The sequence below is a fragment of the Musca autumnalis genome, unplaced genomic scaffold (assembly GCF_047663935.1).
Source record: "Musca autumnalis isolate F117 unplaced genomic scaffold, ASM4766393v1 scaffold_3, whole genome shotgun sequence".
In the NCBI taxonomy this organism is placed as follows: domain Eukaryota; kingdom Metazoa; phylum Arthropoda; class Insecta; order Diptera; family Muscidae; genus Musca; species Musca autumnalis.
Window position 1 is genome coordinate 28,636,630 of NW_027411866.1, and position 13,278 is coordinate 28,649,907.

A 13,278-nucleotide genomic window follows, 5' to 3' on the forward strand; every position below is an offset into this window, starting at 1 on the left:
GGCCTGCCAATTCTACGTACACCGCCATGTGACACGTATTTATACGCCTTTTTAGAGGGTCCATAATCGCTCATTCTCTTGATATGGCCTAGCCAACGCAATCGTTGCATCTCGATACGTTTATCTATACTGTTGTCGTTCTTCAGCAGATACAGCTCGTGGTTCATATGACGTCGATATTCACCGTCAACGCAGTTTGATCCAGAGATCTTTCGAAGAATTTTTTTCTCAAACACACCAGACAAGACAGTGCGTCTGCTTGCGCAAGTACCCAGGCTTCGGAACCATGCATCAGCACGGGTAATATCAGTGTTTTGCAAAGCGTTATTTTTGTTTAACGATGCGTGGCTTTGTTCCTAATCCCAAAAAAAGGCAGATTAATTCAGGGGAGCATTTGAACGTTAATATTTTTCGAATATTTACGCCTTAATCAATATAACGGAACACGGTTTTGGTGCATATTAAGGGATAGGAGCGGTTTTTCCAAGCCTTCATAAATATGTACTATAAAATATTCCTTTTGTTATAGTTGAAGATTCAATCATATGATTGCCTAATACTCCAGACTTAAGCAATCATACTATAAAATATATAAAGTATTTTTTCGATTTTATCTACATTTCTTATTTGATTTTTAGCCTATATTTTCTAATATGTTCAATTATTGGTTAAACTATCACATTGCCAAAAATTGTAAAGTTAGGTCAACGTATTAATATACCTCCCATATAAGGATATCTACCGATTTTATGTATGTTGAAGAAATTTGGTCACATTTTTAAACATAGTTTTCAGCAAATTGGGAATTATTGTTCTGAGTGTATATAAAATTCATGTTGCAGAAAATTTGCAATATAGGTCAATGTTTTGGTATAGCCCCACATAGAGGTACAGTTAATTTTTTTTTAATGTTTTGAGCACACATTGCAACTAAACTTACTTAAATTGTAAAATGGGCATTTTGAAGGATTGCAAATATTTTTACCAAACATAGTCCCCATATATTCTAGTTTTTGGAATAATCCCTATATACAGGAGCTGTCAAGTTTGACATCTTTCAACGATCTTCCCAAGCATTTAGGAGAATTTTGAAATATTTTCTCAAGATTTTGTAAAAATTTCGCTTAAACAATTAAAAAAATATGTCTAAGTATGTGAAAAGTATATGTATCTAGTGGTCCTATGCGGATGAATTGGATTACTTTCTAAAAATAAATTATCCCAACTTTTCAAACAACAATATCCTGTCTTGACGAACTCAACGCTGAACAACAAACACAATATAAAAATAAAAATCATAAGTCAAATAACGAGGATAAAATTTATTATATTCAAAATTACAAGTTTTTCAATGAGTGACTATTTTCATCATTTCTTCCAATAAAAAAATAACCGCAAAAAAACGGCACGATTTATAGGCTGAGTTCGAAAGATAACACTCTAGACTTAAATTCAAAATTAAAATTTTCGGATCCCGTGGAACGCATTTTTTAAAACTCTATATACTTTTCCAAAATATGCACACATTTTTACTTAATTATACTCTCCACCATAATATGGAGGGTATAATTCGGGTATGTTCTGAGACACACTTCACCTCTCACTTCACGCCTCAACAATTTTGTTCACCCCATTTACTCCTATTTTTTGCGAATTTTTTGGGGCTAAGAATCGTTAGGGTATTTAAAAAGAAGAGTACACCCTAGTCCGTCCATAAAAACACTCGAAAAATAACCGTAAATGATGTGCACGAAAAGCTTGAGGCGTGGAGTGAGAGGTGATGTGTGTCCCAGAACATACCCGATTAAATTTGTCATTCCGTTTGTAACACATCGAAATGTACATCGGAGACACTATAAAGTATGAATACCCTTGATCAGGATAAAATTCTAAGTCGATTTGACCATGTTCGTCTGTACGTCCGTCCGTCTGTTGAAATCAAGGTATAGGTCGCAATTTTGAAGATAGAGCTTTGTAGTTTGGTATAGAAGTTTCTATTACTCCTAGGATGTTTGGTATTGCAAATGGGCTATATCGGTCCACGTGTTTATATAGCCCCCATAGAACGGTATCACTCAATGAAATGGCTGAAATTTTGTGCAAAGTCTTCTCTGAGGGTAGAAAACTTTTGTTGGTATAGGTCCCCGCCTTCATACAGCCCCCATAGAACGGTGGCCTCATTATTCCTCCGAAGTGGCTGAAATTTGGTACTTAGTCTTCGTAGGGGGTACAACACTTTCCACCTGAAATTTGAAGGTATAGGTTCACGCCTTCATATTGTCCTTATAGAACAGTACATTCCGATTTTCCGTATTTTGAAGGTTTGTGGTCACAACCTTCAAAATGCCGAAAATCAGCCACCGAAATGGCTGAAATTTGGTATTTAATCTACGTTGTAAGAAAAACCTTTCCAACTGAAATTTGTCGGTATAAGTCCACGTTTCTATACAGCGCCCATAGAAGGGCAACTTCTGATTTTCGTAATTTTGAGGGTTATGATGTCAATATCCCACCGAAATGACCGAAATTTGTTATTTAGTCTTCCATGGTGTTATAAAATATTACAGAAGAGGTTTATCAGTATATGTAGCTCCACGCTTTCTTATATCCCCCACAGAAGCGTACCTCTTTATTTTTGGTATTTTGAAGGTTTTATCCACTTTATCTTATTTCGGAAGTTTGATATTTAGTCTTTTTTCTTTGAGGGTAAAAACTTTTTGCCAGAAAGTTTTGATATAGGCCCCATAGGAAGGTACCTCCCAATTTCGTTATTTGGTATTTAATCTTCTTCGTAAACTAAAGGAAAGTAATTGTTCCATTTTACTTCAATACAGCTCGTGGTGGAGGGTATAACAAGTTCGGCCCGGCCGAACTTAACCCCGTTCTTATTTGTTTTAACAATATTTTACACCACAGTTTCTATAACTATTTTTTTTTCTAAAATGTTGATAAGTACCTGCATTTGGTGATTCTATTCCAAAAATTATCATATTTTATGCGCAAAACAAAAAATACATATTACACTTTAAAAACAACTAATTTTATTTTATTTTTTGTAGCTACCTTTGAAGATGTGAATAAATCTTTCAACTTTAACACAGTGTAACTGTGCTATTTGTCATAATGTCAGACGAGATATGACTTCTTTTGTTTCCTGAGTGAGTGTGATGCTTAATCATTTGTTTTTCTATTCCTTTTTTAGTTGATGTTGTTTTGTTTGATTCCCTTTTGGCCACTGAGCTTTGACCTTCTTATCCATCCACATAGTCTGGCATGATTTATATTTCTAGTGTTTGTCTTATTGGATAGAAGGACCCCACCTGTAAGTTTTAGCCGCGTAATATGCCACCATGCCGGCAAAGCGAAACCTTCCCACAAAGTGGACACTCATAGTTTTATTGTGCACCCATGACAGGACAACTTCTTGGTGTAAAATTTTCAAAACGTTCCAAAAACTGCCTTTAAACTATGTTTAAGGGAAATTTTTTCTTTAACTTTTGTGTGGGAGGTTCCCGAAGGAGTGGATCGCTACAGTCCATATTCGTATTTCTTTTAACCTTGCGTGAAATATTTCGTTATTCAAAATTTGAACAACGGCGATTACTTCTGTTGGGAGTTACTGTGCGCATCAATCATTTTAGTTTTGTGATCGTAGTTTGTTTTTAATGCTTTGAGGGCATTATCTGTGGAAATATGTGAAATTTTACTTGAAACTACATTTTAAGCAAAATTTTTTAATGACCTTACCCCTAATAAGTCAAACATTAAGAAATTAATTTTTATGGGATCTATGTTTGGTATAGAATTTTACGATGTAACATTTTTGGGCCATATCGAGTGCTCTGTTTAAAAGTTATAATGCAACCGGCCAGACTGACGGTCATGACAAGATCGACAACAATTTTTGTAAAACGGATTTGGTCTCAACATACTCAACTTATAGGTAGCGTCTAAAACCATTATTTGAATAAAACACATTTTTTTGTATTCACTCATAAGGAAAAATGAAACATTTTTATTCTTTATTTGTAATTAATATTATAGATGGAAAAATTTAATTATATATTCGTAATATTTTAGTTTATTATTTCGCTACTTTTGGACGCAATAACATTTCGGCATATTTAAACGAATATTCTATACCTTTCCATTCATATGTATTTGCATTCTCTTTTTGTTTATATGGTCCAAATAAGTGGCTGAAAGAGAAGTGTATTAAAAATGATATAAATACAAATTTCAATGATATGACATGAAAAAACTATACCTGTCATAACATTTACGAAACCACCATGCACCTTTATAAAGTTTGGCACAATTTATATTATCATATTCGTCATTATCCTCATCGAATGTGCTAAAACTTTGTCCATCGTGATACCGCATTGCATCTCCAGCCTTTCCACTATATGTACCCAATAATTTAATTTGATATTTTTCCGTTTCATTGCCTATCTGAAAACCATCATAAATAGCGTAACGCTCCTCATTGTCCCATGATCGGATAACAATTTTTAATTCTACATGTGGTACAGCAGTGGTTAATAGATGAAGTTTTTCCAGGCCAATGAAAAACTCTCCGGAAGGTGGATTACCGAACCCTGCCTTATACTCGGCCCAGTTTTGATAAAAATCTACGGATCCATCCATTCTCCTTGCAATCGTTGTCCATATAGACCTACATTAATTATGTAAAAACCACATAATCAATTTTAAAAATGTTGACCACAATCACTTTAAATAATAATCTATGTTAGTGAGGTATTGACTGACCGACAGATCAACACGAAATGAAATTGGCTGATGCTAAAAACTTGAAATCTAGACGATGTAGAATTCTGCAATTCGGAGGGTAGAGGGGGAAACGAAAAGTTCTAACATGGTATAATTTTAGAGAGCTTAAGTCTTGAAAATAGGTAAAGAGGTTATTTTGAAAATTACTAAAAAACATTTTTTCTGGAACTCCTACCTCCTATTTCTTCCATTTGATCCAAAAACCTTATACCTATATGAAATCTTATGGCCATCGTTTAACGCTAACCCGTGCTTTTGTTTCCTAGTTATTTGTAAGGAGTTGCATTTTCACGAAAATTCTCTAAAAGCCACATTTATGGTCCAATCGATACAAAACCTTTACCAGTTCATTTTTATGGCTAAAACCCGAGTTCAATGAAAATCAAGCCAGAATTTGATATTGGTCTAATATGCATATTTGACCAATTACACTGTGTGTAATTTTTTGAGTCATGAAAAATTAACCCTATTTGGATACCGACCGCAGCGTAATGGATGTAAAAAGACATCATTTTGTCAGGCCCATATCTTCTAAACTGCTAAATATTTTGGATTACTTGTAGAAGCAAACTTGTAGCTCTCGCCATCAAAATAGCAAAACAAATGGATCTTCATCCTCTTTTTTCGGTTTCTGCTCCATAGAAACAAAACCATTAAAGTTTCAATAAACCAATAAACCACAATAATCTAGCACTGATTTCAGTAAACAACTTTCTGGAACATCTGAGCTCTCTATGAACGGTTCTTAAAGGTCAAAATTGCACAAATCTTTAGAAAAAAAATTTTTTTTCTCCAATTCTGGTCCATAGTTACAGAAACGTTCAAAATTCAAACACACAAAAAACTGCAACAACTAAGAACGAGACGGCCGAACTTGTTATACCCTCCTCCACGAGTTGTAATGAAGTAAAATGAAACACTTAGTTTCCTTTCGTTTATGAAGAAGACTAAATACCAAATTTCAGCAATTTCAAAATACCAAAATTCGGGAGGTAACGTTCTGTGGGGGCTATATCAAAACTTCGATCTATACCGACAAATTCCTGGCGGAAAGATTTTAGACTCAAGGAAGGCTAAATACAAAACTTTCGATATATCGGTAAGATAATGTGGCTAAGACCTTCAACCAACTCGTACCAACCATCAAGAGGTACGCTTCTATGGGGGCCATATCGAAACGTGCACATACAGTGCCTGGCATATGTGTTTGGTTTTTACCGGATTAGTCTTCTACAAAAATATGAAAAAATATTCTGGCTAATCGTTTACTAGAGTACTTCAAATTAGTAATAAATTTTATCAATTCAAATCCACGCTTGTACTTTTGTAATGGAAATAAAATTTCACTGCCTGGCATAAGTTTTTTGACAGAAATGTTTTGATTTTTAGACCTCAACAAATAAAAATGTCTTATTTTTATTTTTGATTATTATCAGTTAAGGTAAAAATAATATATTTTACACACATCTGTACCATTATGTACCCATTTATGGATCGATATTTCAAGGATATAGGGATATTCAAGAGATTTATCATTAAACAACATTTTCAATGGCTTTCTCCCATTATTTCGGAATATTTTGCGGATTTCGATTTTGTTATGACAGTAAGAACATTTTTTCTCTTAAAAATGTGATATTTGAAGGAAATAGCTTAAAGTTTGAAACCGAAATACGCTCAAAAACTGATCCACAAAATTCAGTTTTACCATAGTAGCAGTGTTTCGCAAATGAATGAAATATCGTTCAAAGTGCCAATATATATGTACATACATTATAGTTCACAGAATTTACCCTAAAAATTAAATTTCGCAGTATTTTAAATGATGGCTCATACTATTCTGATGCCTGGGAACATTTGGGCATGGAAATAGCATCAGAAGGACATTTATTTTTCAAAGATACCCAACTTTTTGGCGGTTTTTGACCCAAGCTAACTGAAAAGTGTATTTAAGATGAATTATGTTTAATTATATTTTTATCAGTGCACAATATGCTCTGCCACAATGGTTGTGGGGGCAAATGATTTTAATTGAAAATCTAATTGACAATTTGAGTAGCTATGCCTTATCAATCTTGTGGAATAGCAAAATATGACTTCTAATTAATTTATTTTCTAATGTCTAGAGACTCTAGTCTTAACAGAGAACTTGTTTTGGCATGGAAATTGCTCATAAAAGAAGGATTTGTGTGCATAAGTAAGTTTCGATTTGTAATTCTGCTCTATTTACCGGAGAGCAACGTCTGTAATTTCACATTTTCTGCCTAGATCGTACATATTTACAACGTTTTCAGTATTTTGATATTTATTTGTTACAAAATGAATAGATAACTGCAGCAATGTGTAATCATTAGCTACATTTATCACCGAAACTCTCATTTTAAATTTTGTTACAACTTTTGACACCAACATTTCCTATTTTAATTTAAAATCTATGACTATCAAGTACATTTTTACTTGAATGTTAATAATTTAGGTAAAACAATTAATTTTGGTACGAAAATGTACGATTAAGTAACAAAAGTAACATAATTATGATGTGTCAAAATATTTATGTCGTTTTGGTTTTGTCTCCCTATTTAAACATTGGGCTATCTAATCAGAAATTTAGCTGGAATTTCTTTGGTCCATTAATTTTTATTTAGCTGAGGGGTCAAATAAAACCCCTAAGCTGTTAGTATCCCGTTTTATGAATGCTGACAATAATTACACTGTGCTACAGTGAAAATTTGCAGGGGTTCTGATGCATAAATTCGGTATTGTAGGAATCCATGGAAGACGAAAATACCTTCGGTTTCTTTGGGTCACTTCGTTTTTTGATTTTATAACGATAAATGTAGTGCAAAACGAGGTTTCTTGGATTTTCAACTTAAAACGGATATAACTTATTTTTCCACAACGGACTTTTACAGTTAATTTTTTATTTAAAAGGTGAAAGTCATATCTTTCAAACAAGCCATAATTTTTATCGGGTAACAAATGGTTAAGTTATAGTGATTTAAGTGTGAAAAAACGCATTAAAAAACAGGAAAATGCTTTTTCTCGTGCTCTAGGCTGCGCAGAAGATACCAAACTGCGTAATAATTTATAATTTATCAAGAAGGAAATTTAGTTAGGTTTACAAAATGGGGAAAAACAATGAAATCGGTGGAAAAATGTATGAGTTATGGCATTTTTTGTGTTTTATCTTTTTGGTTTTTACTTTATAAAAGTTGGTACCTTTCGGCGTATGATTGTAATTTTAAAATGTCTGCTTAATAATTATGCACAGGGTACCAATCTTTTACAAATGAGAAACGAAAAAGATACATCACTAAAGAAGGCATAACTCACGCATTTTCTACCGAAAAGTAAATGGTCACGCAGTTTGGTGTCTTCTACGCAGTCTAGAGCACGAGGAAAGCATTTTCCTGTTTTTTTTAAAACAATCTGTAAAAGTCCGTTGTGGAAAAAATAAGTTACGAGTATGTCCGTTTTAATTTGAAAGTCCAAGAAACCAAGTTTTTCACTACATTTACCGTTATAAAATCAAAAAACGAAGTGACCCAAAGAAACCAAAGGTATATTCGTCTTCCATGGACTTCCACAAAACTGAATATATACATCAGAACCCCTGCAAAAAAAATTGGTCAACTTTTGTAGCACAGTGCCTTTTAAGAAAAAAGTAAATTTTGTCAAAATAATTATGCCGGGCACTGTACATACCTGTCATTAGCTACACTTTTAAATGTGTTTACGACATTCTCTTCCTCTTCATGTTGCACTATAATTTTTTTAATTCCACGAATGTGTTCCATCATATCAATTACTTTTCTATCCTGTTCATGTTTTCTGAAAATACAAATATGGATTTAGAGAAATTAGATTTAACAAGTAAAAAAGTGTCAGTCTGCTTTGCCGACAGATATATACCCTCAGCCAATGTTAAGTGAAACTTTCATCTACGGACAGATCAAATGTATTTAAGGTCCCTTCAGAATTTTGGACATTTGAACTTGCCGACAAAAATGTGGATTAGGAATTAACTGCACTAATATTGAACTTTTGTATGGGAGGTACCCTTAGGGAGGACCGATATGGGTCATTTTAGAAATTAAACTACATTTTTACAAAATATTCTGAGATCCAAAGTATGGACCAAACTGGTTGCCCCATTCAGGTGATATCGTCCTAGCATTTTAGTGACATTTTCTAAATATTGGGGAGAAGTACCGGAAGTTGTGGACCAGTATTGCCCATGAGACTAAGCTTGAATATAATATGACGAAGACTAAATGTTGGACCAAATCGGTTGAACAGTTCAAGAGTTATCGTGCTCCCCGACCGCCACATACGGTAGCATAGGATTTTTTTACACTTTTCGAATGCAAATCGCTTCAACAAAAATCAAAGTGATTCGAGAGCAGGTCTTAAAGTGAACTTATCCGAAATTTTGTGTGAGAGGTACCAGGAGTAGACAAATATAGCCCATATTCGAACCTGATCTATACCTGGCAGATATATTAGGATGTGCAAAGTATGGGTTACATCGGTCACTCCCTTCAGGAATTATCGTGGGCACAATTTTTCCAAACATTTTTGAAGTTTTGTGGGGGAGGTACCTGAAGGAGTATATGGTTTATCTTCGAATTTAAACTATGTTTGGACAAAATATTACGAAGGCCAAATTTTGGACCGAATCGGCAAATGCTTTCGAGAGTTATCTCGAGGTCTAACCACTATACACAGTGTCATAGGGGCTTTTTACACCTTTCAGGCTATTTTCTCAGGAAGTATGGACTTGCCCCAGATAAAACTTGTACCGTCTTATGAAGGGCGGTGAATACAAGATGTTACAACAAAAACCGAAGCGATTCGATATCTGGTCCTAAACTGAACTTTTCCGAAATTTTGTGTGGGAGGTACCCGAAGGAGTGGACCGATTGAGTCCTTATTGGAACCTTATCTAAGTCTGGTAGAAATTTCGCGATGTGCAAAGTATGGACCACATCGGTTGCTCTATTCAAGAGTTATCGTGCGCACAAATTTTCCGAACATTTTCCAACTTTTGTGGGGGAGGTACCGGAAGGAGTGGACCGATATAGCCCATCTTCGAACTTAAACTAAGTTTGGGCAAAATATTACGAAAGCCAAAATTTGAACCGAATCGGCTCATCCCTTCGAGAGTTATCGTGCGCTCCAGCCAGCCAGACAGACAGACGGACGGACATTGCTCAATCGACTCCAAATTGTCTGAAACACATTTCGTCCAAACATACTCGGGGTCTAAAACCATTATTTCGATGAGGCACATTTTGACCGTATGAAAGTGTATATACCCTTCATAGCCTAAAGGCTGAGGGTATAAAAAGAGAATTGCTTGAAATGAAATTAAACAATTTCATTAAAATAGACAATTACAAATCTACTTACACATTTTGAAACTCAGTTTTTATTTCTCGAATTTCCTTCAAAATGCCTTTCATTTGATTCTCTTGTTCATGTTGTCTGAAAATATGTACAAATATAATTTTAGAAGAATTAGATTTGAACCAAGAAATTTAACAATTTCATTCAAATACCCACATCTTGTTCGTTTCCAGCAAAAGTTTATTCACTTTTATGAACAAATGTCTCCATAAAATATGCTCACCTTCATAGGGTTCCTGAGAAAAAACGTAATAAGAGGAAAGTTTTTGTTGTGAGTTTGCATTACCACTTACATAAAATTCTTCGCTGGTGGCATTATCAGCAGCTTCATGAGTCGCGAATATAATTTCCAATAAAACAATTGTGAAAATAAATTTCATTTTGCAAAATGTTACACCACAATCACAAGGTTCCGAGATATACTGACGACATATTCGTCCAAAGAAAGCTGTTTTATAAAGGCACTGATTTCAAATTACATAATTTCGATCTTAATGAAAACGACTTATCCGTTTCTTTGTAACACTTTGTTGCTGACAAGCGACATGCATGATTTAAGTCTTATCTTTAACTTGAAACAGTAATTTCACTTGTAGTCAATAATCTCTTAAATATTAACCCATTCTGAGAGAAGAAATTTATGTTTTGCAGCAGTCGAAAAATCCCACAGACATTTAATGTGCTGGCGGCCATGCTTACCTCGCCCTCGTAATTAAAGGAAAATGTCTTCAAAATGAACCATGAATCAATCTGCGTATATGGAAAATATCAATATCGTATGAACCGTAAACTGTACGCCCACAATGACAGAGCTTTGATAAAGGATAACACAATGAAACCATCGACATGTATATTCCGACTCATACAAGTACATGGACATGGTATTGCCCTAAGCTAATCTATCTGCTACATGGGAATGACATAATTTTCCTTGGCGATTTCAATGCTCATCACGAGATTTGGTATTTACAGCTTTTGAACGATTCACGAGGTGTACTTACTATGAACCGGATAAGTGAAACTAACTCCTTCGACAGAGTAACAACCACATGTTCAAGTACTGCGAACATCATCCACCATCAATCCATTGTTTATTCTATTTACACCATGGCAAGAATAGGTCGAATTTCATTCTGACCACATTCCATAAAGAGGTATGAGGCTAATAGACTTCTCAGCGGAAAAAACATGGTAGTTAGCGGCACCAGATTTAAACATCTCGACATCCATAAGGGCACCTGGCTGCCTCCAGATTAGAAAACAAGAAATCAAATTGATCACGTTGTGATAGATGGAAGACATTCATCGGACGTGTTGGATGTGCGTTCGTTCCGAGGAGCAAACATAGACTCGAACCACTACCTTGTTGCAGCAAAGGTACGCACCCGGTTAAACGTAGCAAAAAAAGTACGAACAGACACAACAAGAAAGTTAGCCATCTATAATCTGAAATCACAACAGATAGCAACAGCATAATCCACTCAAATAGCCAAATTGGTCAATGAAAAGACTCCTCGTCCCGAAAAGACATCAGCACAATGGCAAAGTATTGCCCACTCCATGAAAAGAGCCGCCAAATCCATACTTGGATACCAGAGACCTCCACCGAGGAATCCATGGTATGATCAGAAGTGTCGTGGTGCTACCGAAGGGGAAAATGCGGCATATAGGGCTACTCTACAATCAGTAGCTACGCGTAATGCACGAGAGAGATATCAGGATAAAAGGAGAGAAACGTATTTTCCGCAGGAATAAGAGAGAAATGGAAGGGTGGGAGTGTGAAAAAAATCGAGATGTACCGGAGCCAGAATGAAGTCCGAAAGTTATATCATAGAGTAAAACATCAATCTGATGGCTTTGGTACAGGCCCATCCTCCTGTAGAGACCAGCAAGGTAATTTGCTAACTGATACAGATAGTGTGCTCAGGATATGGAAATAACATTTCTCCAAACTGTTGGTATCCGATAGTTGCGAAGACGGCGAAGATACCACATATCCAATCCCAGAAGATGGTATTGAATGTATACCGCCCAGCCAAGATGAGGTAAAGACAGTAATAAATCGACTGAAGAATAATAAGGCAGCAGTAGCCGGTGGCTTACCAGCCGAGCTGTTCAAAGCAGGAGGCGAAACGCTTGTAAGGTGTATTCATCAGCTGGTTAGCACCATCTGGCAGGAAGAACGAGTACCCGACGATTGGAACATGAGCATCCTGTGCCCTGTCCACAAAAAAGGAGATAAGTCTGTATGCTCTATCTATAGGGGCATAAGTCTTCTCTCTATTGCCTATAAGTTAGTGTCAGGGATAATGTGCGAACGACTAAAGCCTATGGTCAACGAAACAATTGGGCCATACCAATGCGGCTTTAGACCTGGCAAATCCACCATTGACCAGATGTTTACCCTGCGGCAAATCATGGAGAAGACCCAAGAAATGCAGATCGACACGTACCACCTTTTGTTGATTACATAGCAGCCTTCGGCAGCCCGTTGCGTTCAAAGGTATTCCAAGCCATGTCTGAATTTGGTATCCCCGCAAAGCTCATCCGGCTTTGTAAAATGACTTTAACTGACACGAGGTCCTCAGTTAAAATAGGAAAGAACCTCTCCGAAGAGTTTGGTACCAAAAAAGGTTTCAGTCAAGGAGACAGCCTTTCGCGTGATCTCTTCAACATCCTGCTGGAAAAGGTTATACGAGAGGCAAACGTCAAAAGAAGTGGCACAATAGTCACATGTTACTTGCTTATGCTGATGATATAGACATCATGAGCCGATCAGTAAAATAAGTAACTGATACCTTTATGAAGATCGAAGGAGAATCTGCTAAAGTGGGTCTGGCGGTAAACGGTGAGAAGACCAAGTTGATGGTCTCGACGTGTCCATTGAGCTCGAACCGACTGTGGAAGTTGGTTCCTATAATACTAGTATTGAGGTAGTAAAAGACATCGTCTACCTCGGCACCTCCGTAAACACAAACGACATCCGTTGTGAAATAAAAAGAAGAATTGTGTTGGCCAACATATGCTACTTTGGTTTAAGTAAGCAGTTTAAAAACAAAGCCACATCTCATCAAA

At 35.8% G+C, this 13,278-nt stretch overlaps 1 protein-coding gene across 1 annotated transcript; it reads right to left on the minus strand.

Moving 5' to 3' along the window:
• Positions 1-3,977: 3,977 nt before the first annotated feature.
• Positions 3,978-10,652, minus strand: LOC141396778 (ryncolin-4-like). The gene is made up of 6 exons (XM_073972420.1): positions 10,497-10,652; positions 10,360-10,439; positions 10,207-10,281; positions 8,500-8,625; positions 4,268-4,678; positions 3,978-4,199 (listed from the first exon to the last, which is right to left on the minus strand). The coding sequence occupies exons 1-6, from the start codon at positions 10,581-10,583 to the stop codon at positions 4,085-4,087; spliced, it is 894 nt and encodes a 297-aa protein (XP_073828521.1). The 5' UTR covers positions 10,584-10,652; the 3' UTR covers positions 3,978-4,084.
• Between the last annotated feature and the right edge of the window lie 2,626 nt (positions 10,653-13,278).